The following is a 27,407-nucleotide window of genomic DNA, read 5'->3' on the forward strand; positions in this document are numbered from 1 at the left end:
CCATGTTGTTGTCATGTTGTTGTCATGTTGTGCTGCTACCATGTTGTTGTCATGTTGTGCTGCTACCATGTTGTTGTCATGTTGTTGTCATGTTGTGCTGCTACCATGTTGTTGTCATGTTGTGCTGCTACCATGTTGTTGTCATGTTGTGCTGCTACCATGTTGTTGTCATGTTGTGCTGCTACCATGTTGTTGTCATGTTGTTGTCATGTTGTTGTCATGTTGTGCTGCTACCATGTTGTTGTCATGTTGTTGTCATGTTGTGCTGCTACCATGTTGTTGTCATGTTGTTGTCATGTTGTGCTGCTACCATGTTGTTGTCATGTTGTTGTCATGTTGTGCTGCTACCATGTTGTCATGTTGTGTTGCTACCATGTTGTTGTCATGTTGTTGTCATGTTGTGCTGCTACCATGTTGTTGTCATGTTGTTGTCATGTTGTGCTGCTACCATGTTGTTACCATGTTGTTGTCATGTTGTTGTCATGTTGTGCTGCTACCATGTTGTTGTCATGTTGTGTTGCTCATTAAAAATATATTTTATATATTAAACACCATCATGTTGGATATAAAACACCATCATGTTGGATATAAAACACCATCATGTTGGACATTAAACACCATCATGTTGGATATTAAACACCATCATGTTGGATATAAAACACCATCATGTTGGATATAAAACACCAGCATGTTGGATATAAAACACCATCATGTTGGATATTAAACACCATCATGTTGGATATTAAACACCATCATGTTGGATATTAAACACCATCATGTTGGATATAAAACACCATCATGTTGGATATTAAACACCATCATGTTGGATATTAAACACCATCATGTTGGATATAAAACACCATCATGTTGGATATAAAACACCATCATGTTGGATATAAAACACCATCATGTTGGATATAAAACACCATCATGTTGGATATAAAACACCATCATGTTGGATATTAAACACCATCATGTTGGATATTAAACACCATCATGTTGGATATTAAACACCATCATGTTGGATTTTTAAACCCCATCATGTTGGATATTAAACACCATCATGTTGGATATAAAACACCATCATGTTGGATATAAAACACCATCATGTTGGATATTAAACACCATCATGTTGGATATAAAACACCATCATGTTGGATATAAAACACCATCATGTTGGATATTAAACACCATCATGTTGGATATTAAACCCCATCATGTTGGATATAAAACACCATCATGTTGGATATTAAACACCATCATGTTGGATATTAAACACCATCATGTTGGATATTAAACACCATCATGTTGGATATTAAACACCATCATGTTGGATATTAAACACCATCATGTTGGATATAAAACACCATCATGTTGGATATTAAACACCATCATGTTGGATATTAAACACCATCATGTTGGATATAAAACACCATCATGTTGGATATTTAAACACCATCATGTTGGATATAAAACACCATCATGTTGGATATAAAACACCATCATGTTGGATATAAAACACCATCATGTTGGATATAAAACACCATCATGTTGGATATAAAACACACCATCATGTTGGATATTAAACACCATCATGTTGGATATAAAACCCCATCATGTTGGATATTAAACACCATCATGTTGGATATTAAACACCATCATGTTGGATATTAAACACCATCATGTTGGACATTAAAAACACCAGCATTATTCCCATGCATAATAGAGTGTGTTTTTTAACCTTTATTTAACTAGGCAAGTCAGTTAAGAATAAATTCTTATTTACAATGAAGGCCCACCAGAAGGCAAAAGCCCTCCTGCGGGGACGGGGACTAGGATTAAAAATGAATACAAATATAGGATAAAACACACATCACGACAAGAGAGACACCACACTACATAAAGAGACCTAAGACAACAACATAGCAAGGCAGCAACACATGACAACACAACATGGCAGCAGCACAACATGGCAGCAGCACAAAACATGGTACAAACATTATTGGGCCGAGACAACAGCACAAAGGTAGAGACAGCAATACATCACACGAAGCAGCCTCAACTGTCAGTAAGAGTGTCCATGATTGAGTCTTTGAATGAAGATATAAAACTGTCCAGTTTTACTGTTTTCTGCAGCTCGTTCCAGTTGCTAGACATTGAATTGACGTCTGTGTCTCTGTTGAAGGTTGTAGGTCTTCCAGCAGGACAACAACCCTGAACTCAAATCAAATCTGGAGTGTTCTGTTCTGGAGTCTTCTGTTCTGGAGTGTTCTGTTCTGGAGTGTTCTGTTCTGGAGTGTTCTGTTCTGGAGTGTTCTATTTTGGAGTGGCCAGCGAAGAGTCCTGGAGCCTCATGTATCAATATTGTGTAGAAACTATTATATATATTATATATATATATATTCCAAATACTACTTTCGAATGGAATTTAGAATGTTTGTAGGCATAGAAAAGGTGTGATTTGTCAAACAACCCTACGAGTGTCACAGCACACTGGTAGGAGATAACCATTTATAAAATACAAATTGTTCTGAGCTTCAGTGCTACTGCACCACCTTGGCTATTTGCATTTCGAAATGCCCCTAATTAACCATATATGGTCAAAATCATCCCTTTGATAAAGCCCACGGGGAAAATATACAACACCGTACCATGAAATATGACACAATCAACAACAAAAAAAGCGATGAAAAAATAAAACTTTTCAGAGACTGAAATAGAGGTGCTCGTGTCAAAGTTTGATTACAACTTGAGTACAGCTTTAATTTGTCTCCGTTGTGGCTTAAGAACACAGAGAGATTAACCAATAAGAACACAGAGAGATTAACCAATAAGAACACAGAGAGATTAACCAATAAGAACACAGAGAGATTAACCAATAAAAACACAGAGAGATTAACCAGTAAGAACACAGAGAGATTAACCAATAAGAACACAGAGAGATTAACCAATAAGAACACAGAGAGATTAACCAATAAGAACACAGAGAGATTAACCAATAAGAACACAGAGAGATTAACCAATAAGAACACAGAGAGATTAACCAGTAAGAACACAGAGAGATTAACCAATAAGAACACAGAGAGATTAACCCATTAGAACACAGAGAGATTAACCAATAAGAACACAGAGAGATTAACCAATAAGAACACAGAGAGATTAACCAGTAAGAACACAGAGAGATTAACCAATAAGAACACAGAGAGATTAACCAGTAAGAACACAGAGAGAGGACTATTATAACTCAAGTTGCTTTAGCAAGAAGGTAAATATACGTTGAATGAGTAGACAACACTCCCCAATAAGCCATCCACCCTCAACAGCTTCCTCCTGTAAGGGTATAGGCAACACACTGCTGTTCTGCAGAACTGAATGAGTCGTGAGTCATGGCCACACATTCAGCAGCATCTTCTGCTCATATTTGGGAACCCATTGATGACATCATGTCAAAGAAACCCCTCTTTGACTTCAACCTGTTGTGTGATGGCGTCTATGGCAGTGTGGCAAAATGTTCCAACAGAGCAGATCAGACATCTCTCCTTCCATTTCAAAATGTATTATCTCTTAGTCTTTTAACAGTATTTACAGAATGGATTACCTTTCACACGTGCCTCTAATGTAACAAATTACTGGACTTTATACAGATTGTAATCGTTAGAAATGCATTGATGCGGTCAAATTATATATAGCCTGTCAAGATATGGAAATACAATGAAAACTAAAAATATTTTCCTTATTACTCTCACAATGTCAGACAGACGTTCTGGATCATACAAGACAAGGCTCCTGTTTCTATGAGCTGTTCTAGAAGGCTACTTACTTATATAATTTACATTTTGCAAATAATATAATGAACAACATCATAGGGTTGACATTTTGCATCCAATCAATCGAGGCTAATAAGAAGAAAAAAAATACATATTTTAAAATATTTTATCTGACATAATCAGGTCTACAGAGAAAAAAAACAAAAGTAAAGGTGTTTTTTTAATGATTTCATATAAACAATAGGATTTCATTTGGCATGAACAAAAACACAAATTCTCAGTCAAAAACATAAGTCAGAACACAGCCTCTCTATTCTCTCATGTGATTTCAGGTCCTCTGACTGGGAAAATGTCTTCTCACAATGAGAGCAGTGGTAGGTCTTCTCCTTCTGTGTATGTATCCTCTGATGTGATTTCAGGTTCCCCAACTGAGTAAAACTCTTTCCACAGTGGGAGCATTGGTAGGGCTTTTCTCCTGTGTGCGTCCTCTCATGCTTTGTCAGGCCTTCTAACCACCTAAAACTCTTTCCACAGTGGGAACAATGGTAGGACTTTTCTCCTGTGTGTATTCTCTCATGTGACTTCAGGCTTCCTAACCAGGTAAAAGTAATTCCACAGTGGGAGCAGCGGTAAGGCTTCTCTCCAGAGTGTATTCTCTTATGTATTTTCAGGCACCCTAACTGACTAAAACTCCTTCCACACTGGGAACATTGGAAAGGCTTTTCTCCTGTGTGTGTCCTCTCATGCTCTTTTAGGTTTCGTAACTTAGTAAAACTCTTTCCGCAGTGGGAGCAGTGATGTCCTTTGGCTGGTTTGGGCATCTCTGGGTCTGGTTCCCCTGAAGGACTCTTCCTGCTGTCAGAGGGAGAGTCTGGTCTTTCTCCTGCCAAAGACAAACATATTATTTAGTTAAACAGAGGCCTGAATGAAACCTCCACATGATAAAACTGTCTTCCTATGAGGTTTAATCTAGACTAGATCCCCCCCCCCCCTACATTCCTCAATAACACAAGGTCAGTTTTCACAACATTACATCATTAAACGTAAACTTGGTGAGATAAAAAAAAAAAATGATGTAGAGCTCCAAATCTAATCTTGTTCTCATGGGTGTCATGTTTTGGTCGAAAAGTGTACTAAATGGTCATAAAATTTACATTTCGACCTCCAAGTTGAACCACAAAGATGGTTGGGAGGTCCACACATCAGAGAATGTTGAACTTGAATGGGAATATCAGTTGTTTTAAATTATGCTGTCAACCCTCCATAAGAAACCTGTTGGAAATCATAAAAATTAAACAGAATAGAGAGGACCATTCAAGTTGACATTCAACGGTTGGACGGACCGGCGGCCATCTTTGTGGAAGTAATTAGAAGTTAAAATGTAAATTTCATTACAATTTCAATGATGTTGTCACGACTTCTACCGAAGGTAACTCCTCTCCCTGTTCGGGCGGTGCTCGGCGGTCGGTGTCGCCGGTTTACTAGCCGCCAACGGGTCCCCTTTTCCTTTTCTGTTTGTTTTGTCTGTGATCCTTTTCACACCTGGTTTCATTTGCGTTTATTTCTGTGTGTATATAGGGCACCTGTTGCCTGCCTTAGTTCGTGCGGGATTAAGCTTGTGTGTATTTGCGCTCGATTATATGTGATGTTTGTTGTTTTCACTATTACGCACTATTACGCATGTGTATGTAAAGTGTCGGAACTGTGTATGTAAAGTGTCGGAACTGTGTTTGTTCCTCCGTGCGTTCGCACGAGTTCATGAATATCGAGAGCGTAGTTTTTTTGGATTTTCGTCTGTGCCATTTTTGTATTGGTGGACTATATGATTAAACACGCTTCTCAGATATCCCTGCTCTCCTGCGCCTGACTCCTACACCTCTCACCGAGACGCACTTTATCACAGATGTACTGCAGTGGTCTGAAGCAGAGGTGCAAAGTACTTAAGTAAAGATACTTTAAAGTACTACCTAAGTACTTTTCCTTGACATCCAAAAGTACTCGTTGCATTTTTAATGCTTAGCAGGACAGCAAAATGGTCAAATTCACACACTTTTCAAGAGAACATCCCTGATCATCCTTACTGTCCTGGAGTGGCCTAGCCAGTCTCCAGACCTGAACCCAATATGAAATCTTTGGAGGGAGCTGAAAGTCCGTATTGCCCAGCGACAGCCCCAAAACCTGAAGGATCTGGAGAAGGTCTGTATGGAGGAGGAGTGGGCCAAAATCCCTGCTGCAGTGTGTGCAAACCTGGACAAGAACTACAGGAAACGTATGATCTCTGTAATTGCAAACAAAGGTTTCTGTACCAAATATTAAGTTCTGCTTTTCTGATGTATCAAATACTTATGTCATGCAATAAAATGCAAATTAATTACTTAAAAATCATACAATGTGATTTTCTGGATTTTTGTAAGTAGGAAAACCTGCAAAATCGTCAGTGTTTCAAATACTTCTTCTCCCCACTGTATAGTGTTTTTTGATAAACCGTTTTTTACAAATCCGTCAAGACACCAACTTAGACTTTACAGTGAAATTCTTTACTTACAAGCCCTTAACCAACAGTGCAGTTCAAGAAGAAGAAAACATTTACCAAGTAGACTAAAATAAAAAGTAATAATAAAAAGTAACACAATGAGAATAACGAGGCTATATACAGGGGGCACCGGTACCGAGTCAGTGTGGAGGTTATATACAGGGGGCACCGGTACCGAGTCAGTGTGGAGGCTATATACAGGGGGCACCGGTACTGAGTCAGTGTGGAGGTTATATACAGGGGGCACCGGTACCGAGTCAATGTGGAGGCTATATACAGGGGGCACCGGTACCGAGTCAGTGTGGAGGTTATATACAGGGGGCACCGGTACTGAGTCAGTGTGGAGGCTATATACAGGGGGCACCGGTACCGAGTCAGTGTGGAGGCTATATACAGGGGGCACCGGTACTGAGTCAGTGTGGAGGCTATATACAGGGGGCACCGGTACTGAGTCAGTGTGGAGGCTATATACAGGGGGCACCGGTACCGAGTCAGTGTGGAGGCTATATACAGGGGGCACCGGTACTGAGTCAGTGTGGAGGCTATATACAGGGGGCACCGGTACCGAGTCAGTGTGGAGGCTATATACAGGGGACACCGGTACCGAGTCAGTGTGGAGGTTATATACAGGGGGCACCGGTACTGAGTCAGTGTGGAGGCTATATACAGGGGGCACCGGTACTGAGTCAGTGTGGAGGTTATATACAGGGGGCACCGGTACCGAGTCAGTGTGGAGGCTATATACAGGGGGCACCGGTACTGAGTCAGTGTGGAGGCTATATACAGGGGGCACCGGTACTGAGTCAGTGTGGAGGTTATATACAGGGGGCACCGGTACTGAGTCAGTGTGGAGGCTATATACAGGGGGCACCGGTACTGAGTCAGTGTGGAGGCTATATACAGGGGGCACCGGTACTGAGTCAGTGTGGAGGTTATATACAGGGGGCACCGGTACTGAGTCAGTGTGGAGGCTATATACAGGGGGCACCGGTACTGAGTCAGTGTGGAGGTTATATACAGGGGGCACCGGTACTGAGTCAGTGTGGAGGCTATATACAGGGGGCACCGGTACTGAGTCAGTGTGGAGGCTATATACAGGGGGCACCGGTACTGAGTCAGTGTGGAGGCTATATACAGGGGGCACCGGTACCGAGTCAGTGTGCGGGGGTACAGGCTAGTTGAGGTAATCTGTACATGAAGGTAGGGGAGTGTAGTGACTATGCATAGGTAAGAAACAACCAGCGAGTAGCAGCAGTGCACAAAAGGGGGGGGGGGGGGGTCAATGCAAATTGTCCGGTGGTGATTTCATGAATTGTTCAGCAGTCTTATGGCTTGGAGGTAGAAGCTGTTGAGGAGCCTTTTGGTTCTAGACTTGGCGCTGCGGTACCGCTTGCCGTGCGGTAGCAGAGAAAACAGTCTATAACTTGGGTGACTGGAGTCTCTGACAATTTTGTGGGCTTTCCTCTGACACCGCCTATTATATAGATCCTGGATGGCAGGAAGCTTGGCCACAGTTATGTACTGGGCTGTTCGCACTACCCTCTGTAGCGCCGAGCAGTTGCCATACCAGGTGGTGATGCAACCGGTCATTATTTGACTATTTTACCTGCCAGAGCCAGTCTACCTCTGAAAATAACATACAGTCCTTGGACCTTGAGGAGTAACGGGGGCAGCAATCAGCAGTAGAAACAATAACAAAGCGTACTCCCTGCCTGTTTCGGTAAAAAGCATATTGGGCTAAGCTAATAGGAGATATTGAGGACTACAGTATTTCAGGCATTGTCATTGGATGCATTTGATCAATTGTTAACGTTTTGTTGATGGTCCACTATTGATGTTCTACACGTTACAGTGAAGCTTCAGCCATTCCTACAGAACAGCATTAAAGTGTAGAACCCCTTTACTGCATATTGGTTCAACGACTGCAGAGACGGTACTTACTGGGGTTAAACGGATCTCCAACCTCCTCTTCTTCCTCCAATGTGACAGTCATCTCCCCCTCCTCCTCTTTCACTCCAAAAACTGCATCCTCCTCTTTCTCTTCCTCTTCTTTTACTCTGAACGCGTCTTCCTCTTCTTTCATTGTAACGTCTTTCTCTTCTTCTTTCACCTTAACAGCCTCACCCTCTACTTGTTTTTGTATTGTAACATCCTTCTCCTCTTTGACGAAAGCTTCTTTCTCCGTCCAGCAGACCTCCACTTCTGTAGCAGGAGGAGAGTAGCTTAGTGAACTCATGGTCGGAAATGTTAGCTAGCTAGCATTAGCGACTAGCTTAGTTCTAAGCTAACTTAGCAAACCAGCTAGCTGACAAACAACGTAAATATATAATTAAATGGGCCAACAAGTACATACAACAGAAGTGTGTTTAATACACAGCGACTAATATACACCAAAACAGTGTAAAGAGCGTGAATGTTGTAGCTGTGTTTGCTAGAAAGCTACCGAGGTGTCTGACTAGCTGTTGTTGTCGAAGAAGCGTCCCGTCCACTAGATTATACGTCACACTGGCAGCATCGCCTGAACCTAAAAGACGCACATCGCCGTCTGCTGACTGGAGTGGGAAACGCAGTTGAGGAATTTTTCATTTATTTCATAAAAGTGTAATATTATATTATGCCGTTCAAAGAGAAGCATGTGTTGATTGATTCGTGTTTAATGAGTGAGAATTTAAAACAAGCTTTACACCCACAATCAACTTGTTCTTAATAAATCTAAATCATGGTTTAGTGTTTCTGTATCAAATTGGATTTTTAACAGACTCAAATCCTTTGGAGTCATTTTGACCCCAGCCAAAAGCACCTTTGATAAATAGGACGTTTATTGAAAATCGAAATCAAATCACATTTTATTGGTCACATACACGTGTTTAGCAGATGTTATTGGGGGTGTAGTGAAATGCTTGTGGTTCTTGCTCCGACAGTGCAGTAATATCTAACAAGTAATATCTAACAATTTCACAACCCAATACACACAAATCTAAGTATTTGAATCTAGGTTTCTCTGTAGACATGATCAATCCCAACCAGAGGGTGGAGGGGCACCTGTATCAGTGGTTTTGACCAGATAGACACCTGCAGACACACAGTATAGTGCCTCCCATGTACTCTCCTAAGATTGGACATTTCTGTACCACGTATCACGTGACTGTGTACAAAACTGCCAATGGTAGAAAACTCTGCCAGCTGTATACAGTGCATTCGTTAAGTATTCAGACCCCTTCACTTTTTCCACATTCAGTTACATTACAGCCTTATTCTAAAATTGAATATTTTTCCCCTCATCAATCTACACACAATACCCCATAATGACATCACAATACCCCATAATGACATCACAATACCACATAATGACAAACCAAAAACAGGTTTGTAAACATTCTTGCAAATGTATTTACTTAAGTATTCAGACCCTTTGCTATGAGACTCGAAATGGAGCTCAGATGCATCCTGATTCCATTGATCATCCTTGAGATGTTTCTCCAGCTTGATTGGAGTCCACTTGTGGTAAATTCATTTGATTAGACATGATTTGGAGAGGCACACACCTGTCTATATAAAGTCCCACAGTTTACAGTGCATGTGTCGTGGTAATTTCCTGTATTACTCAATAAAGAGAGAGAGAGAGCCAACCACACACAAGTCAGAGTTAAATTATATATTCCATCTTTAATATATATACAAGCTTCACCAAAGCCCTTTTTTGACTATCAGATCAATTCAGTGTCTATAAATGAATTCTCTGAGAGTGCTTACAAAACAATTCTTAGTTTCATTTATAGCCAAGATACACCCCTCTCAACTTACAAAGAATCCTTTACCCGAAAGAGGAGTATCCTATCGCTAGACAGCATCAGCTATAAATCATCGTTCAGTTTGATCTCCCAAGACAAGGTTTAAATCTCATGCTTGATACTTCACTGTCTACCAAAACATTACCTCATCCAATGGCATATATCAATTGTCATTTCTAGATATTCCCAAACCTGGACAAACTCAAAATCAGACAGTGAGCCTCTTAGGTCAAATACTAGGTCAAGATAAGGGCAACCTCAGAGGGGAAATACAATTGGTTCCAAACACTGCCAAACTCCTTCCCCCTATGAGAAAAGTAGGGAGTGACTGGCGTACAGACATTGTATGAGATAACTAATTGGTTCCCCAATTAATAACTCCATCCCGTCACATGGTTTAGGAATAGTTACAGACACGTTCCCATAAGAAAACAACGTTCCCATCAGAAAACAACTGTCCTCCTCCCCTTCTGATATTCTACTTAGCACCACATGGTTTAACAGATACATTGACTTATGGAGACAAGCCTGACCTCTCTCCTCTCTGGCCCCAAGTTACTAATCCCCAGCTCAGAAGATTCTAATGACAAGTATCTCACAAGCATATGATGAAAATAACATCTTATCTATCTATATTACCTAGCTAAATCTGATTCTGCCACGACACGTCAGAGCAAAACCCAAGCCATGAGGTCAAAGGAATTGTCCGTAGAGCTCTGAGACAAGAATGTGTTGAGGCACAGATCTGGAGAAAAGGTACCAAAAAATGTATGCAGCATTGAAGGTCCCCAAGAACACAGTGTCCGCCCTCATTCTTAACTGGAATAAGTTAGGAACCACCATTACTCTTCCTAGAGCTGGCCGCCCGGCAAAAACGGAGAAATCGGGGGAGAAGGGCCTTGGTCAAGGAGGTGACCAAAAACTCGATGGTCACTCTGACAGAGCTCCAGAGTTCCTCTGTGGAGATGGGAGAACCTTCCAGAAGGACAATCATCTCTGCAGCACTCCAACAAATCAGGCCCTTATGGTAGAGACCAGACGGAAGCTACTCCTCAGTAAAAGGCACATGGCAGCCCGCTTGGAGTTTGCCAAAAGGCACCTAAAGGACTCTAACCATGAGAAACAAGATTCTCTGGTCTGATTAAACCAACTCTTTGGCCTGAATGTCATGTGTCATGTCTGGAGAAAATCGTTACCATCCCGGTGAAGCGGTGGTCATGGCAACATCATGCTGTGATGTTTTTCAGCAGCAGTGCTAATTGTCCACTGGTTTTGGTGCAATTTCTCACCCATTTTGTCAGTAGGAAAGTTAATTTCCCGTCAGGCACACACATTAGTTGATTGTTATTATGAAAGTCATTTGTATAGAATGTACTTTTCCCCACTCATTCACCCCATCTCTTTACATTGCTTATTTATATGTGGTGACCTGACTGCGTCCAGACTGTCAAAGCCCCATCCTGGTAGATCTGAACCTAATTCAGCTTGGAGTGATCAGATGACAGAAGTCACATTTAGGTGCCAGGTGTAACTGAGTCCATAGATGCTCCACATCCATTACTTTGAGTGTTTTATATAATATGACTAAATGTGTTTCTTTCTGTGTGGCCGGGGCAGTCAAGAAATGGAACGGCAAGGCCACAGAACATGACATAAGCAGAGCTGTGGGAGACCCCCTCAAGCCCCTGGTAGAGCTGGGGGTGGTGTTTACCACTCCACCAGGCCGTCTGCAGGCTGGAAAAGTGGGATTGATCTGTTTGATCCATTTGTTTGTTTCAGTTCTCAGTAGTTGAATCATTTGATACTGTTTTTCATACAAAGATGGACCAAGAGTCTGTTGATTGGTCAGTCATTGGGTTAAGTTGTTTTGCAATGTTTTCAAATCAAATCAAGCTTTATTTATATAGCACATGTCAGACATGGATGCAACACAATGGTTTCACAGGTAAAAACGATGAAAATTAAACAGAAAAAATTAAACAGATATATTTAGTACATGTAACAGTATAACTTTAGTCCGTCCCCTCGCCCCGGGGGCGAACCAGGGACCCTCTGCACACAACAGTCACTCATGAAGCATCGTTATCCATTGCTCCACAAAACCTGCGGCCCTTGCAGAGCAAGGGGAACCACTACTTCAAGGTCTCAAAGCGAGTGACGTCACCAATTGAAATGCTATTAGCGCGCACCACTGCTAACTAGCCAGCCATTTCACATCGGTTACACAACGAACATAAGAGGATAAAAAAACTGAAGAAAAACAACTGAAAGACTAATGAGCAAGAAAGAAAGGAAATGCCATTGATTAAAATATTAAGAATATGATGCTATATCCAACCCAACCCAAAATATAAGCTTGTTTTTTAGAACTAACAGAGTCACTGACAACAACTAAACAGGTTTTAAGAGGGGTTCTGAAAGACACTATGGGGGTGCCCACTAGAAGTTGACTAGTAACAACAACTGGGACCTAAAAGACACTCACCATGAGACCCACTAAATCTGCCCAAGAAGAGGCAAACAAAAGAAAAATCCACAACTAACTTAAAGACAGGAAGCAAACCAAAAAGGTGGAGCAACTACAGGTGTTGACTCTCCACATCTATCAAGACAACTGGAGCACTGGGCCAGACACTCTTAAATAGAACCTGGACCAGCTCAGGTGAAACACCTTCCCACTAACGAGATGGACAAGCCAGCACAGGTGTAACACATACTGACCAACGAGGTGACACCAATCAGTGCGTCCTACGTGCTGACGAGCAAGACGTGCTAACGAGCTAGACGTGCTAAAGTCCAACCTCAAAACATAAATGGAAAAACCAAAGACTAACTAACACCTTAAGAGTTTGCTCACCAACAACAGAAAACAACTTCCATTTCACATTACAATCAACTACAATGCTTCACCTTCACCAATATAAACATGGTGTCTGTCTACTGGCAAACAACAATTACAAACAATATTTATTTTTTATTATTCCCACAAAGATTTTTCTTTCTATAGCTTCTAGAACTCTCGTCTTCCTAAAACTCATTCGCTTCTAGAACTCCCGTCCCCTTGGAACGAGCCCAAACAAAACTCATCTCCAATACGGAAAAACGTGCAGTAAAAATAAACTGTGATCCATGGCAATGCACTGGCTAAATGCAAAACACAAAACATTTTGACTGCCCCCCTTGAGACAATCAGCAACCAGGTTGTTCTCACCACAGACATGTCTGATTTCAAGAGGAAACTCCTGCAATATCCGTAGTAACTTTCCACCTCACTGCTGAGCTTCTCTCTCTTTTCAGAGTTCACTAGATAGGCATGTTGTTGGATCGGGTCCCAGTCCCCAATGTCATGCTCTAGTACATTTGGGTTGGCACATCTGAGAATTAACCTTGATATTCTAAAAGCAGGGCAACAATGTCAATATAATTATCAGTTGGTTGCATAAATAATTATCATTACCAAATGTTACATGAAATGTAAATATGAAATATTTGGTTGCATAGTTGCTTGGTAGGATAGCCCCAATGTCAAAACACAGTTTTAACATGTCCAAATCAATAACCAATATGCAGAAACAGTTTGGGATAAATTGAAAACCTAACATGTGCTATTTACACAAACATCTGCCACAATAATAATATTTTTTAAAACAAGCACCTTATAAACTGCACAAGCACCAGAAACACTGTTGTTTTGACAAGTAGCAATAAATCACTGATATCGATTAGGGGGGAAATCAGGTTGTATGTGCTGTTGAAACTAACAACTAAAAAAACACATGGAAATGGGAAATATCTTTAACCTCACTGGTTAGATGACAACCCGCAGAAGACAGTCAGCTACATTTTGGAGTGATGAATTTAAATGTAGGGGTCGCTAAACAAACGAACACAACCCTTATTTGTCATCACTCATCGATATCATGTCAAAATTAATTGTGTGACAGAAGGGAGATGAGGTTTCGCGTCCTGTTAAAACTAACAGCTCAAAAACCACACAGAATATGGGAATAATGTGTACATCCCTGATTAGAGGACAACTTGTAGAAAACAGCTAGCTACATTTTGAAGTGTTGCATTTTGATTCCAGTGGGTCACCAACGTGGTAAGTGTAACACAGCTCTATTTGTGTTAGTAACTTTTTGTTAAATCTCATAAATAATACTCTTCCAATTCAGAGCCTGGATTTCCCCCCTGAGGCTAATATCCATATCATGTTGAAATCAATAGAACAGGGGACAAACATTTAGGGTTCTACATTGTGACATCATTTAAATACTCCTACTACAATGTTAAAACATTCTACATTGTGACATCATTAATATACTCCTACTACAATGTTAAAACATTCTACATTGTGACATCATTAAAATACTCCTACTACAATGTTAAAACATTCTACATTGTGACATTATTTCAATGATATCATGAAACAACTCCTTGATGTATTTTATGTTTAATCAGAGATCTGAGACACAGGGGAAGGGAAGTATCCCTTCCCCTGTGTGTGTCCGCTTGTGTATATTCAGGCTGTTTGGCTGAGTAAAACTCTTCCCACATCGATCACAGCTATAAGATTTCTCTCCTGTGTGTGTTCTAAGGTGTATAGTTAGATAGCCAGAAGTAGTAAAACTCTTCCCACATTGATCACATAACGGATTCTCTCCTGTGTGTGTTCTCTGGTGTACTGTCAGATAGTTAGAAGTACTAAAACTCCTCCCACATTGATCACAGCTATATGGTTTCTCTCCTGTGTGTGTTCTCTGGTGTACTGTCAGAGAGCCAGATGTAGTAAAACTCTTCCCACATTGACCACAGCTATAAGGTTTCTCTCCTGTGTGTGTTCTTTGGTGTGCAGTCAGATTGCAAGAATTAACAAAACTCTTCCCACATTGATCACAGCTATATGGTTTCTCTCCTGTGTGTATTCTATGGTGTGCAGTCAGATGGCTAGATGTAAAATAACTCTTCCCACATTGAGCACAGCCATATGGTTTCTCTCCTGTGTGTGTTCTTTGGTGTGCAGTCAGATTGCAAGAATTAACAAAACTCTTCCCACATTGAGCACAGCCATTTGGTTTCTCTCTTGTGTGAATTCTCTGATGAATTTTAATGCATGATGAGGAGGTAAATCTCTTCCCACATTGACCACAGCAATAAGGTTTCTCTCCTGTGTGGAATCTCTGATGAATTTTAATGCCTGATGAGGAGGTGAATCTCTTCCCACAGTCAGAGCAGCGGTGAGGTTTCTTTCCTGTCGATCTCTGCTGGTGTTTCTTGAGGAGTTCTGATGTGGAGAGACTCTTCTCTGCCCTGTCAGCATCATGGGGCTGTTGAGGCTCCCCAGAGGATCCACGATAGTCCCGTCTCTCTCCTGTGTGAACAACAAAGTCAGACGGTTAAAGGGCCACAACAGCAGAAATCCACTGTTTATTTGAGGTAAAAGGTGAAGCCCAGAGGTCTGTTAAATTATTTTACAATTGTCTTAAGACAGTCAATGATCTCCAAAAAGGTCCCTTTCTGTGTATATCTGGTAATGAGGAAACCACTAGTTATGGATGTAGTATATCTGGTAATGAGGAAACCACTAGTTATGGATGTAGTATATCTAGTAATGAGGAAACCACTAGTTATGGATGTAGTATATCTGTTAATGAGGAACCCACTAGTTATGGATGTAGTATATCTAGTAATGAGGAAACCACTAGTTATGGATGTAGTATATCTGCTAATGAGGAAACCACTAGATATGGATGTAGTATATCTAGTAATGAGGAAACCACTAGTTATGGATGTAGTATATCTGTTAATGAGGAAACCACTAGTTATGGATGTAGTATATCTGGTAATGAGGAAACCACTAGATATGGATGTAGTATATCTGGTAATGAGGAAACCGATAGTTATGGATGTAGTATATCTGGTAATGACGAAACCACTAGTTATGGATGTAGTATATCTGCTAATGAGGAAACCACTAGTTATGGATGTAGTATATCTGCTAATGAGGAAACTACTAGTTATGGATGTAGTATATCTGGTAATGAGGAAACCACTAGTTATGGATGTAGTATATCTGGTAATGAGGAAACCACTAGTTATGGATGTAGTATATCTGCTAATGAGGAAACCACTAGTTATGGATGTAGTATATCTGGTAATGAGGAAACCGCTAGTTATGGATGTAGTATATCTGCCTGGAACAAAAATGGTGAGCAAAGATTTTAGTTTTCCACAATGTATTCTGAATATTACAGCGCAAGATCAGGAGTGCTACTGAAGGAAACTCACATTAAGCTCTGTGTCGCTAGTTACTAATTCACCACCATGGGGGAAAACTCAGGGGAGTTCTCATAGGCTGACAGCAAAAATAGCCTCAATTTCCAGGTTGCTTATGAGTGCATTTCACATTACTTTGGATTATAACTGTAACGCTCGTTTGAATCTCCTGCTTAATATGTTTGTGTTATTGTCGCAAACTCAACTGCTTTATACTTTTAAAACACTTCAACCAGTAAAATGCTCTTTAGCTAGCTTTGCCATCAGCCTGAATCTGAGGGTTTGTACATTAAGTGTTTAACAAATTGGCCCATAACTTCACCTAACAACAACATAGACCTACTGTAGGACCCATAACTTCACCTAACAACAACAGATCTACTGTAGGACCCATAACTCCACCTAACAACAACACAGACCTACTGTAGGACCCATAACTTCACCTAACAACAACATAGACCTACTGTAGGACCCATAACTCCACCTAACAACAACACAGACCTACTGTAGGACCCATAATTTCACCTAACAACAACACAGACCTACTGTAGGACCCATAACTTCACCTAACAACAACATAGACCTAGGACTATAAATCATTTAATATTTCAGGTGAAACATGGAATCTAAAATGTCTGTCATGACATTTCATAACCTGATCACTAGATAATTTTGTGAAAAATTCCACTAGGCTACTCTGTAATGTGTTGTCATTCTAAATGTCCTGAATAAAGGAAAATAGCTGTGTGTGTTGTACAATAGCCTATCCATCAAGGAACAGTTCTCTACACATTATGAGCTAAGTATCTCTGTGTGCAAACAGACTAACGAGACCCAACTGTAAATCAAGCAGACAATAACACATTATAAACATCAATTTGTTAGGGATGTTAGATCCAACGTGGAGCACGGCATAACTGTCTTTACCAGAGTAATGAATGAAGAAGGACTTTAGTTGTTTTTTGCATGTCGTGATGTTTGTCATTTGACTGTCATTCAGAAAATGATTTCCTGGATCAGCTGATGATAGTTCAACATGTGACTAACTAAACAGCTACAGTATTAAGAATGATGTGTAATTATTGAAAAACCACATTAATGACAGTATCCATTTGGGTGTTGTCAATAAAGTTAAGGGGACTTTCGGTTAGAACCATTGGATTTAGCAAACTCTGAAAAGATTGAAAACTGTTTTCCGAGCATAACATAAGGAGACACTAAATGTGACGTAGTTAGAGAGCATTTCAGAGATCTGAATACAAAAAAACTGTCCCACTGCAAGATCCAGTATTTAAGTTGAAGTTCATCATATGACAAGCGTAACGTTATGACTATAACCAATGTTCCCTGGAGGAGGGAAACTAGGTACAACATACTATCAAATCCACATGTTATGACTATAACTACTGTTCCCTGAAGGAGGGAAACTAGGTACAACATACTATTAAATCCACACATTATGACTATTACTACTGTTCCCTGAAGGAGGGAAACTAGGAACAACATACTATCAAATCCACGCCTTCCTGGAATCCCTGTCTTCCACAGGTGATGAGCGTGAGGCTTGGATTTATTCCTTCAATTTAATACCGCTCTTCACCGGCCCAGGAAGGGGTGGGGCCAATCAGGTGTTGTACCTCGTTTCCCTCCTTCAGGAAACAGTAATTATAGTCAAAGTTACACTTCCTTTCAGTAGGTCAACTTCGGTACAACATACTATGGAGAAATAGATTAATTTCCCATGCCGACCCAAACGGATACTAAATTAAACGACCCTGCAAGATGCGTCAGTTTTGTCAATTTATTCATTCTTTCGTTTGAAACACTCCTGTCAATGTTGAGTAAGGACACACACCTGATTACACATATAGAGGTAGGACTAGTCTACCCGATTACACATATAGAAGTAGGACTAGTCTACCTGGCCTGAGCACAAATGTAGGCCTATAAATGTGGCTATTTGGGGATGTCTGATAGTATTTCTGATTGTCTTAACGCTGCACCACTAATGAGTTGTGGAGCTTCTCCAACTAATTTTTTCTTCACCTCAAAGAGCAGGTAAACAAAGTCTTATTAGAATCCATTACGAATGACAATAGTTGCTCAAAGTATTTGTAAATTATTTCCAGCTCTCGCCCTTTCGATAACCACCCAGCATTAAAGGGTAAAATGTAATGCTCTGATCCAGTGGAAATGTTATAAAATACCTGATTACTTCTTATTCTTTGCACAAATAGACGACAGATGTGTCTGTCCAGAACTCACTGGCGCGGGAAACTGAGGGCCCAGAATATTTTATACAATGTTGCAAGTTTGAGGACCCAGTTTATAGTTGATAGAATGTTTCAAGTTCGTTGTTGACAGGCCATGTGCAGGCAATGTGATTTATAGGATATTTATTTTTTTAAATCGGGATATTTTCTACCTGCAGGCTGCAAATGTTTTTGTTTGTTGGTTTCATGTAGGCTATTTTTACATAGTTGGCAATGGCAATAAAAGTTACTTTTAGATTTGTATAATTTTCATTTAGATGGAATGTAGATTAATCACAGACAATGATTTTGAGATACTATTATCAATGAAATTAAACTGTTTCAGTAAAATGTGCAAATGAAAATCATAACTGGCACCAGATCAGTAGAAATGGTAAGATACATTTGCACTTCAAATGTAGGTTGCCGACTGCTTGTGTAGCCAATTACCAGCAACGTCAGAATGTATGAAGGACAGCAGGAGTTGGTTCAGGAAGAGTTTCTTCTCTTCTGGTTGGGCGATATTGATGTAATGGCATGAAAATAAATTGGCTGAATATTATACAATGACTTATCAACAGCTCTAACAATTTGACCCCCACAGGAAATCTACACTGGCAATTTTAGAATATACTATATAGCCTAGAAACCTGGTTAAACTATCACTATGACATAATGGATGAATTCTAGAATATACTATATATCCTAGAAACCTGGTTAAACTTTCATTATGACATCATGGATGAATTCTAGAATATACTATATAGCCTAGAAACCTGGTTAAACTATCATTATGACATCATGGATGAATTCTAGAATATACTATATATCCTAGAAACCTGGTTAAACTATCATTATGACATCATGGATGAATTCTAGAATATACTATATATCCTAGAAACCTGGTTAAACTATAATTATGACATCATGGATGAATTCTAGAACATACTATATGTCCTAGAAACCTGGTTAAACTATCATTATGACATCATGGATGACCAGTCCTTGTATTCATAGTGTATTGAATTCAGGGGGTCGCCCTGAGCTGAACTCAAACCTGGGTCCACTGACTCTCAAGTTAACACCTTATAACTGTTACACCAAGATGTCTGAACTTCTTGACGAGGTCCCTAGGTTTTGGGTTAAGTTTGATACAATAGCTTTCTCTATGAATTTGAGAGTGGTTATATTTCTCCAGCCCCCATCCCTCAGCTGTTTACCAAACCAAGTCTCTGGGCAGCCATTTTGTTTCTGTTTAAATCCTAGGTTGTCTCTTTAAAAATGCCACACAACAAACAACCAATCTGCAGTTGAAACAATAACAAAGCTGTAATTCTACTACTGTTTTGCTAATAAGATGATGATGGGGTTGGAGAAATGTAACTACTCTCAAATTCATAGACAGACCAATGGATGCAAGGACTGACCATCCATGATATCAACATTATAGTTTTAACCATGTTGAGGCTATACAGTGTTGATTTACATTGTTTCTAAACATTGGAGTAAAAAAAGCTTATTTGGGGTTCTGATGGGGCAAACAGTTGAACTAAGCTCATGAGGCATGTGTTATATTCTTCAAGAATCAATGGCTATAAATAAATAATACACAGTCCATACTGCTATAACCCATAGTACCACATTGGATAACATTCACAACATGGAACAACAGTCCATACTGATTTCCCCAGTTCAACAACTGCAGAGTTTGTGCCTCTGTTTTTAAGACAGTACTTACGAGTGTTAATCAGGGAACGGTTTCTCAAAACCATCTTATGGCTAAGTTCACCGTTAGAACCATCGGACACCTTAAGATGCGTTTGGGAAACCGGGACCAGATATCCAGTTTCCTCCTCTTCTTCCTCCTCCGTTTTCAATGTAACAGTCATCTCTTCCTCCTCCTCTTTCACTCCATAAACTGCATCCTCCTCTCCTTTTACTGTAACATCCTCCTCCTCTTTCACTCTGAACGCTTCTTCCCCTTCTTTCACAGTAACGGCCTCATCCTCTACTTCTTGTTTTACTGTGATACCCGCTTCTTCTATAGCAGGGGAGTAGCTTAGTGACCGCATGGTCGGGGATGTTAGCTAGCTAGGCTAATGCTAACTTAACCAGCCCGCTAACGGAATAATAACAACACTGTAAATATGAAATTAAAACGGATAACTAACTAGACGACAGAAGAGGGTTTAAAACACAGTGGCTAATAATTACGAATACGTCTAAAGACCTTTATTGGTTCGTCTATTTTGTCTAGCAAGCTACCGAGGTGTCTGACGAACTGTTGCTGCTGCTGAAAGAAGCGTTCCGCCCACTAGATTATACGTCACAGTAGCATCATTGCCTTAAAGTCGCAGACCGCAATCTGCTGACTGGAGTGGGTAACGCAGTTGAGTAAAATGTAAATACAAATTTCAGACAAAAGGTAGGTAGGAATCAGGAACATAGCTAGTCCTAAAATATTAATTAGCCCCTCCCTAAATAATTTAATATCAATATCAATATATTTTCTCTGTGATTTCTGTTAGTAAAACGTTTACTGTTGACAGGAGAACAAGAGGAGACAATAGGACGAGGTGGATAATTGTATAATAAGGCAGATTTATTCAAGTGTAAAGATATTAGGCAAAGCGTGCGGCACGGCTCTTTCTGTCTGATTTGTATGAAATCGTCCGGAAAGAGAAAGTTTCAAGACTCGTACAGTATTATATATACAACAAGCAAAGTAGGTAGATCTGCGAGCCTGGCCTTCCGATTGGTCGATCTGGGTCTTGGGTAGTCCTGAACAGGCCTGGTGTCCACGTTCCATTGGTTCCTGAGACAGTTCTTTGTCCTGAGCTCCAAGCATGTGTTGTGTGTGTTCTGTGGTTATCATGGGGGAGGGGAATTATGTGTGTCTGTAGTCGGTGTCTTAATAAGTCCAGCATATGTCCAAGAGAAATGAGGAGTATGTGTATTTTTGTATAAAATATGGCTTATGTTGAAATGTAGTTATTGCTAGTTTCCAGTCTCTATTACAATTTCTTACATTACTTATTTTCGTCAACCGTTCCATCGCATCTTAAACTTCTTACCGGGCCGGCACTAGGACCGGGGGAGGCTGCTGCTGCACTAGTGATAGTTAGACTTTCTTCAACATAGATGGCGGACAGAAATACTAGGAGAGAGGGGTAACCCTACACAGAACTGAACTGAATCAAAGATGGCGGACAGAAATACTAGAAGAGAGGGGTACCCCTACACAGAACTGAATCAAAGATGTCGGACAGAAATACTTGGAGAGAGGGGTACCCCTACACAGAACTGAACTCAATCAAAGATGGCGGACAGAAATATTAGAAGAGAGGGATAGAAATACTAGGATGGAAGCAAATGTAAGGGATTATAACGTAATAACTAATCATGCAAAAAACATGTACAGTTGACAGGAATGTTAGTTCATGTATAGACAAACGATTATGCATTTTTTTAACATAAAATTATTTTTATGAAAATCGCGATTTAGCCAGCTAGCTGGCTAGCTTTATGGGTGTTGTGACATGAGTATGACATTGAACCAGTAGAGAATGTGAAACGCTTTATTGAAAAGCTCATTATCCAAGTGTTATAAATACAAGTTCAATCTGTACTTCAATGCACATCTGTTGTGAATTATAAAAACAGAGGAAGAAAGAGGTGGCGAGAGAGGTGTAAAAGACAGAAAGGGAAAGAGGTAAGCACATAGGAGCAGGGAAGGCAGCACATGATTAAGGAATCACAGTGCTACATAAATATTCTCTCAGTTCATCACAATTACATAAGTGTCTCTAGTCGGCCCAAAGGTTATCTTAAAAGCAGGTGAGGTGGCGATGATGGGACTAGGGGTTGGCATCCTCTCACATCAAAACATATCTGCAGACGATAGACAGAGCATGTTTAAGCCTTGTGTTTTTAGTTTTTATTCTAACATTGTTAGTCATCAATCAGGAGGTGAAATGCAAAACTGACCTGGGATCATTAACTCTGGGACTACAGCATCTCTCTGTATTTCAATGTTAAGCATCTCTTTAATAATACTTCCTGTATAATATAAACTGACCTGGGATCATTAACTCTGAAGAACAGTACCCTCTTAAAAGAGCCTTTGGTTGAGCATAGTGTAGTCTATGGTGTTGCCAGGGAACAGCACCCTCTTTGAAGAAGTAGGAGGTGAAGATCTCCTGCACATGGATTGCCTCTCTTGCTGCGTTGTTGGACCCCATCCTTGAAACATCCTGCAGAGCAGCAGACTCCTCCTCTGGGACACGGCGGCGATCTGCAGATCCCCTCCTGGTCCGCGTGTCCATCCTCATGAAGTTACGCAAGACACAGGTAACCTTCACACATCTGAATTCTTCAAGAGGCAATCTCAGATGACCCTGATCACCCAACCTTGCAGTGCCCTAGAAATGCCTTAAAGTCGCAGACCGCCATTAGCTGACTGGAGTGGGTAACGCAGTTGAGTAAAACGTCAATTTAATTTTCAGACAAAAAGTTAAAGGGTAGGAATCAGGGACGTCGCTAGAACTAAAATATTAATTAGCCCCCCCCCCCCCCCCTAAATAAATCAATATCAGTCAATACATTTTTTCTGTGATTTCTTTTTTTTGTCAACCGTTCCATCGCATCTTAAACTTTTTACCGGGCCGGCACTAGGACCGGGGGAGGCTGCTGTTAGACTTTCTTCAGCAAAGATATACTAGGAGAGAGGGGAACCCCTACACAGAATCAGCCCTGCAGTGCTGAGGCAAAAACAACAATGTACCTCTGAGTCCCCAGGACTGAGAACCACTGCTCTTCATTGGGACCTCTTCATATGTAGACTGGCTTCCATAGAGCTCTTTATCTGAGGACAGAAAACCTCACAAGAAACACACTTCATTATAGTCAAATTACACCACACTGAATATTATGTTACTATTATCTCCGTCCTCACTTCTAGGGACAGGAATTACACAAAAGTACCTTCCCTATCCAGAATAGCCCCCTCTCTCACTGACAGTTGGGGCTGCTATCCTTTCACCCTCCTACATGGCTGATAGCTAGCTACCTACAAATGGTTTTGGAGTTTGTTTTTTACAGTAATAAATACATCAAGATAGGTAGCTAATATGAAGTTAGACAGCTGATGATATTTAATTCACTTAGCTATCTATCTATCTATATAGTATTTGAAGTTGGTTAGATAGCTAGCTAGCCAACTAGCTAGCTCATTTAGCAGCACATTAGAGTTAGCCTGCACTGTAGCTAGTTAGCTAATAATACATCGTTGTTTCTTTACATTTACAAAATCTATTTACTTACTTGAATAGGTTCTCCCAGCCATGTGGACAACTGGAAACAGGGCAGAAAAGTTTGTAACCAGAGCACATTAGAGGATATTAATATTGAACTATGTAGCCATTTACGAAACAGACCTTCATACAAACTTGCTCTGCTGAATTCTTGACGGAGTCACAACGGGAGGCCTAAGCAGCATCTAGTCCATCTGCTGACTGGACGCAGGTGAGGAAAATGTACATTTTATTTTCAGACAACAAGTTAACTCTAGGGTACTCTCTAGGGATTCTTGAGACATCCCTACCCTAAACCCTAACCTTAACCCCTAACTTAACCATTTTAAATGTCAACTTCAACGGGCTAGGGACGTCCCAAAGATGTATCGCTACCTGAAAATACATGATCTAAGTCAGGGGTGTCAAACTCATTCCACGGAGGGCCTAGTGTCTGCAGGTTTTTGTTTTTTCCTTTCAATAAAGCCCTAGACAACCAGGTGTGGGGAGTTCCTAACTAATTAGGGATGTTAATTCATCAATCAAGTACAAGGGAGGAGCAAAAACCCGCAGACGCTTGGCCCCCGTGGAATGAGTTTGACACCTGTGATCTAAGTGATTGATAGTATTGTGGTATACATCAGTCATAAAGCCTTATTTACTTTAATGAACTACTAAAATAGTGATTTTGTCAGACAGCATAGACAGCAGCTCTACACTTTATTGACTGACTGATCCAGTCATCCTTCCATCCCTCCTCAGCCTTCCTCTCCTCTGAAGACCCAGTGAGGGTGGAGCTCAGTCAGAGAGCTGTTGAGGGACTGGTTAGGAAGAACACTTCTACAGCCAGAGGTGAGAGGTCACACATGGTTTAGATGGTAAATATTTATGTCCCCTTAGCGGTTCATCACGTCAGAAAAAGGGAATATGTTCCATCATCTATGTTTATTTAAATTAGTGCAAATTGTATTGGTGTAATTTCTCACCCCTTTTGGCTGCATGAAAGGGAATTTCACCTCAGGCACACACATTTGTTCTTTGATATTATGAAGGTAATTTGTATCAAATGTACTTTTCCCCACTCATTCACCCCATCTCTTTATATTGAGTATTTATATTCAGTGGCCTGACTGCATCCAGACTATGTCAAAGGCTCATCCTGGTAGATCTGAACCTAATGCAGCTTGGAGTGATCGGATGACAGAAGTCACATTTAGGTGCCAGGTGTAACTGAGGCCATAGATGCTCCATATCCACTACTTTGAGTGTTTTATATAATATGACTAAATGTGTTTCTGTGTTGCAGGGGCAGTCAAGAAATGGAACGACAAGGCCAAAGAACATGACATAAGCAGAGCTGTGGGAAACCACCTCAAGCCCCTGGTAGAGCCGGGGGTGGTGTTTACCACTCCACCACGCCTTCAGCAGGCTTGAAAAGTGGGATTGATACTGATCTTCATACTAAGATGGACCAACAGTCTGTTGATTGGTCAGTCACTGGGTTCAATTGTTGACATCAAATCAAGCTTTATTTATACAGCACATTTCACACATGGTTACAACACAATGGCTTCACAGGAGAAAACAATGAAAATAAACTGAAATATTTAGTACACAAAAATAAGAGGATAAAAAAAACAGAAAATTAACTGAAAGACCAATGAGCATTCTAAGGAAATGCCATTGATTAAAACACTAATTGGATGAAATATCCAACCCAAAATATAAGCTTGTTTTTTAGGAGGGGTTCTCAAAGACACTATGGGGGTGTCGACTGAAAGTTGACTCGTAACAACTGGGACCTAAAAGACACCCACCATGAGACCCACTAAATCTGCCCAAGAAGAAGCAAACAAAATAAAAACCCACAGCAAACTTAAAGACAGGAAGCAAACCAAAAAGGTGGAGCAACTAAAGGTGTTGACTCTCCACATCTATCAAGACAACTGGAGCACTGGGCCAGACACTCTTAAATAGAAACTGGACCGGATCAGGTGAAACACCTTCCCACTAACGAGATGGACAAGCCAGCACAGGTGTAACACATACTGACTAACGAGGTGACACCAATCAGTGCGTCCTACGTGCTAACTAGCTATACGTGCTAAAGTCCAACCTCAAAACATAAATGGAAAAACGAAAGACTAACTAACACCTTAAGAGAATGCTCACTAACAACAGAAAACAACTTCCATTTCACATTATAATCAACTACAATGCTTCACCTTCACCAATATAAACATGGTGTCTGTCTACTGGCAACAACAATTACAAACAATATTTATTTTTTATTATTCCCACAAAGATTTTTCTTTCTATAGCTTCTAGAACTCACCAGCTTCTAGAACTCTCGTCCCCTTGGAACGAGCCCAAACAAAACTCATCTCCAATACGGAAAAACGTGCAGTAAAAATAAACTGTGATCCATGGCAATGCCCTGGCTAAACGCAAAACACAAAACATTTTGACTGCCCCCCTTGAGACAATCAGCAACCAGGTTGTTCTCACCACAGACATGTCTGATTTCAAGAGGAAACTCCTGCAATATCCGTAGTAACTTTCCACCTCACTGCGGAGCTTCTCTCTCTTTTCAGAGTTCACTCGATAGGCATGTTGTTGGATCGGGGCCCAGTCCCCAATGTCATGCTCTAGTACATTTGGTTTGGCACATGTGAGAATTAACCCTGATTTTCTAAAAACAGGGCAACAATGTCAATATAATTGTACAAAAAAATTGTCAGTTGGTTGCATGAATAATTTTCATTACTAAATGTTATATGAAATATTTGATTGCATAGTATTATTTTCAACGGCTTTTCAATTACATTTTGCTAAGTGGGATAGCCCAATGTCAAAACATAGTATTAACGTGTCCAAATCAATAACCAATATGCAGAAACAGTTTGGGATAAATTGAAAACCTAACATGTGGTATATACACAAACATCTGCCACAATAATTGTCTTTTTTTAAAACAAGCTCCTTATAAACTGCACAAGCACTAGAAACACTGTTGTTTTGACAAGTAGCAATAAATCACTGATATCGATTATGGGGGAAATCAGGTTGTATGTGCTGTTGAAACTAACACAACTAAAAAACATGGAAAAGGGAGATATATTTTAGCTCACTGGTTAGAGGACAACCTGCAGAAGACAGTCAGCTACATATTGGAGTGATGCATTTAAATTTAGGGGTCGCTAAACAAAGGAACACAACACTTATTTGTCATCACTCATCGATATTATGTTGAAATCAGTTGATTCTGGGAATAATGTGTACATCACTGGTTAGAGGACAACTCTTTTTTTGTTAGTCACTGTGTTGAATCACATAAATAGTACTCTTTCAATTCAGAGCCTGGATTTCCCCCAATGAGCCTAATATCCATATCATGTTGAAATCAATTGATAAGGGGGCAAATGTTTAGGGTTCTACATTGTGACATTCTGACTGACTGACTGCAGAGTATATTTATATACTATATATTAAAACAT

At 40.3% G+C, this 27,407-nt stretch overlaps 2 protein-coding genes across 2 annotated transcripts; both read right to left on the reverse strand.

Moving 5' to 3' along the window:
- Nucleotides 1-1,723: 1,723 nt before the first annotated feature.
- Nucleotides 1,724-8,776, reverse strand: LOC129847427 (zinc finger protein 239-like). The gene is made up of 2 exons (XM_055915217.1): nucleotides 8,242-8,776; nucleotides 1,724-4,650 (listed from the first exon to the last, which is right to left on the reverse strand). Exons 1-2 carry the CDS (start codon nucleotides 8,534-8,536, stop codon nucleotides 4,049-4,051), a joined length of 897 nt encoding a protein of 298 aa, XP_055771192.1. The 5' UTR covers nucleotides 8,537-8,776; the 3' UTR covers nucleotides 1,724-4,048.
- Nucleotides 8,777-12,993: 4,217 nt separating this feature from the next.
- On the reverse strand, nucleotides 12,994-20,922 carry LOC129847426 (zinc finger protein 664-like). Its single transcript, XM_055915216.1, has 2 exons — nucleotides 20,358-20,922; nucleotides 12,994-15,462 (listed from the first exon to the last, which is right to left on the reverse strand). The coding sequence occupies exons 1-2, from the start codon at nucleotides 20,689-20,691 to the stop codon at nucleotides 14,549-14,551; spliced, it is 1,248 nt and encodes a 415-aa protein (XP_055771191.1). The 5' UTR covers nucleotides 20,692-20,922; the 3' UTR covers nucleotides 12,994-14,548.
- Between the last annotated feature and the right edge of the window lie 6,485 nt (nucleotides 20,923-27,407).

The sequence above is a fragment of the Salvelinus fontinalis genome, unplaced genomic scaffold, assembly GCF_029448725.1.
Source record: "Salvelinus fontinalis isolate EN_2023a unplaced genomic scaffold, ASM2944872v1 scaffold_0837, whole genome shotgun sequence".
Lineage (NCBI taxonomy): Eukaryota > Metazoa > Chordata > Actinopteri > Salmoniformes > Salmonidae > Salvelinus > Salvelinus fontinalis.

What these genes read in the sequence shown, in the direction of transcription:
- LOC129847426 (XM_055915216.1), bottom strand. Translation starts at nt 20,691, where the DNA reads ATGCGGTCACTAAGCTACTCCCCTGCTATAGAAGAAGCGGGTATCACA. An exon ending in CCGTTCCCTGATTAACACTC is followed by an intron (nt 15,463 to 20,357) that starts GTAAGTACTGTC and finishes TTGTTCACACAG; the next exon opens with GAGAGAGACGGGACTATCGT.
- LOC129847427 (XM_055915217.1), bottom strand. Translation starts at nt 8,536, where the DNA reads ATGAGTTCACTAAGCTACTCTCCTCCTGCTACAGAAGTGGAGGTCTGC. An exon ending in TGGAGATCCGTTTAACCCCA is followed by an intron (nt 4,651 to 8,241) that starts GTAAGTACCGTC and finishes TGTCTTTGGCAG; the next exon opens with GAGAAAGACCAGACTCTCCC.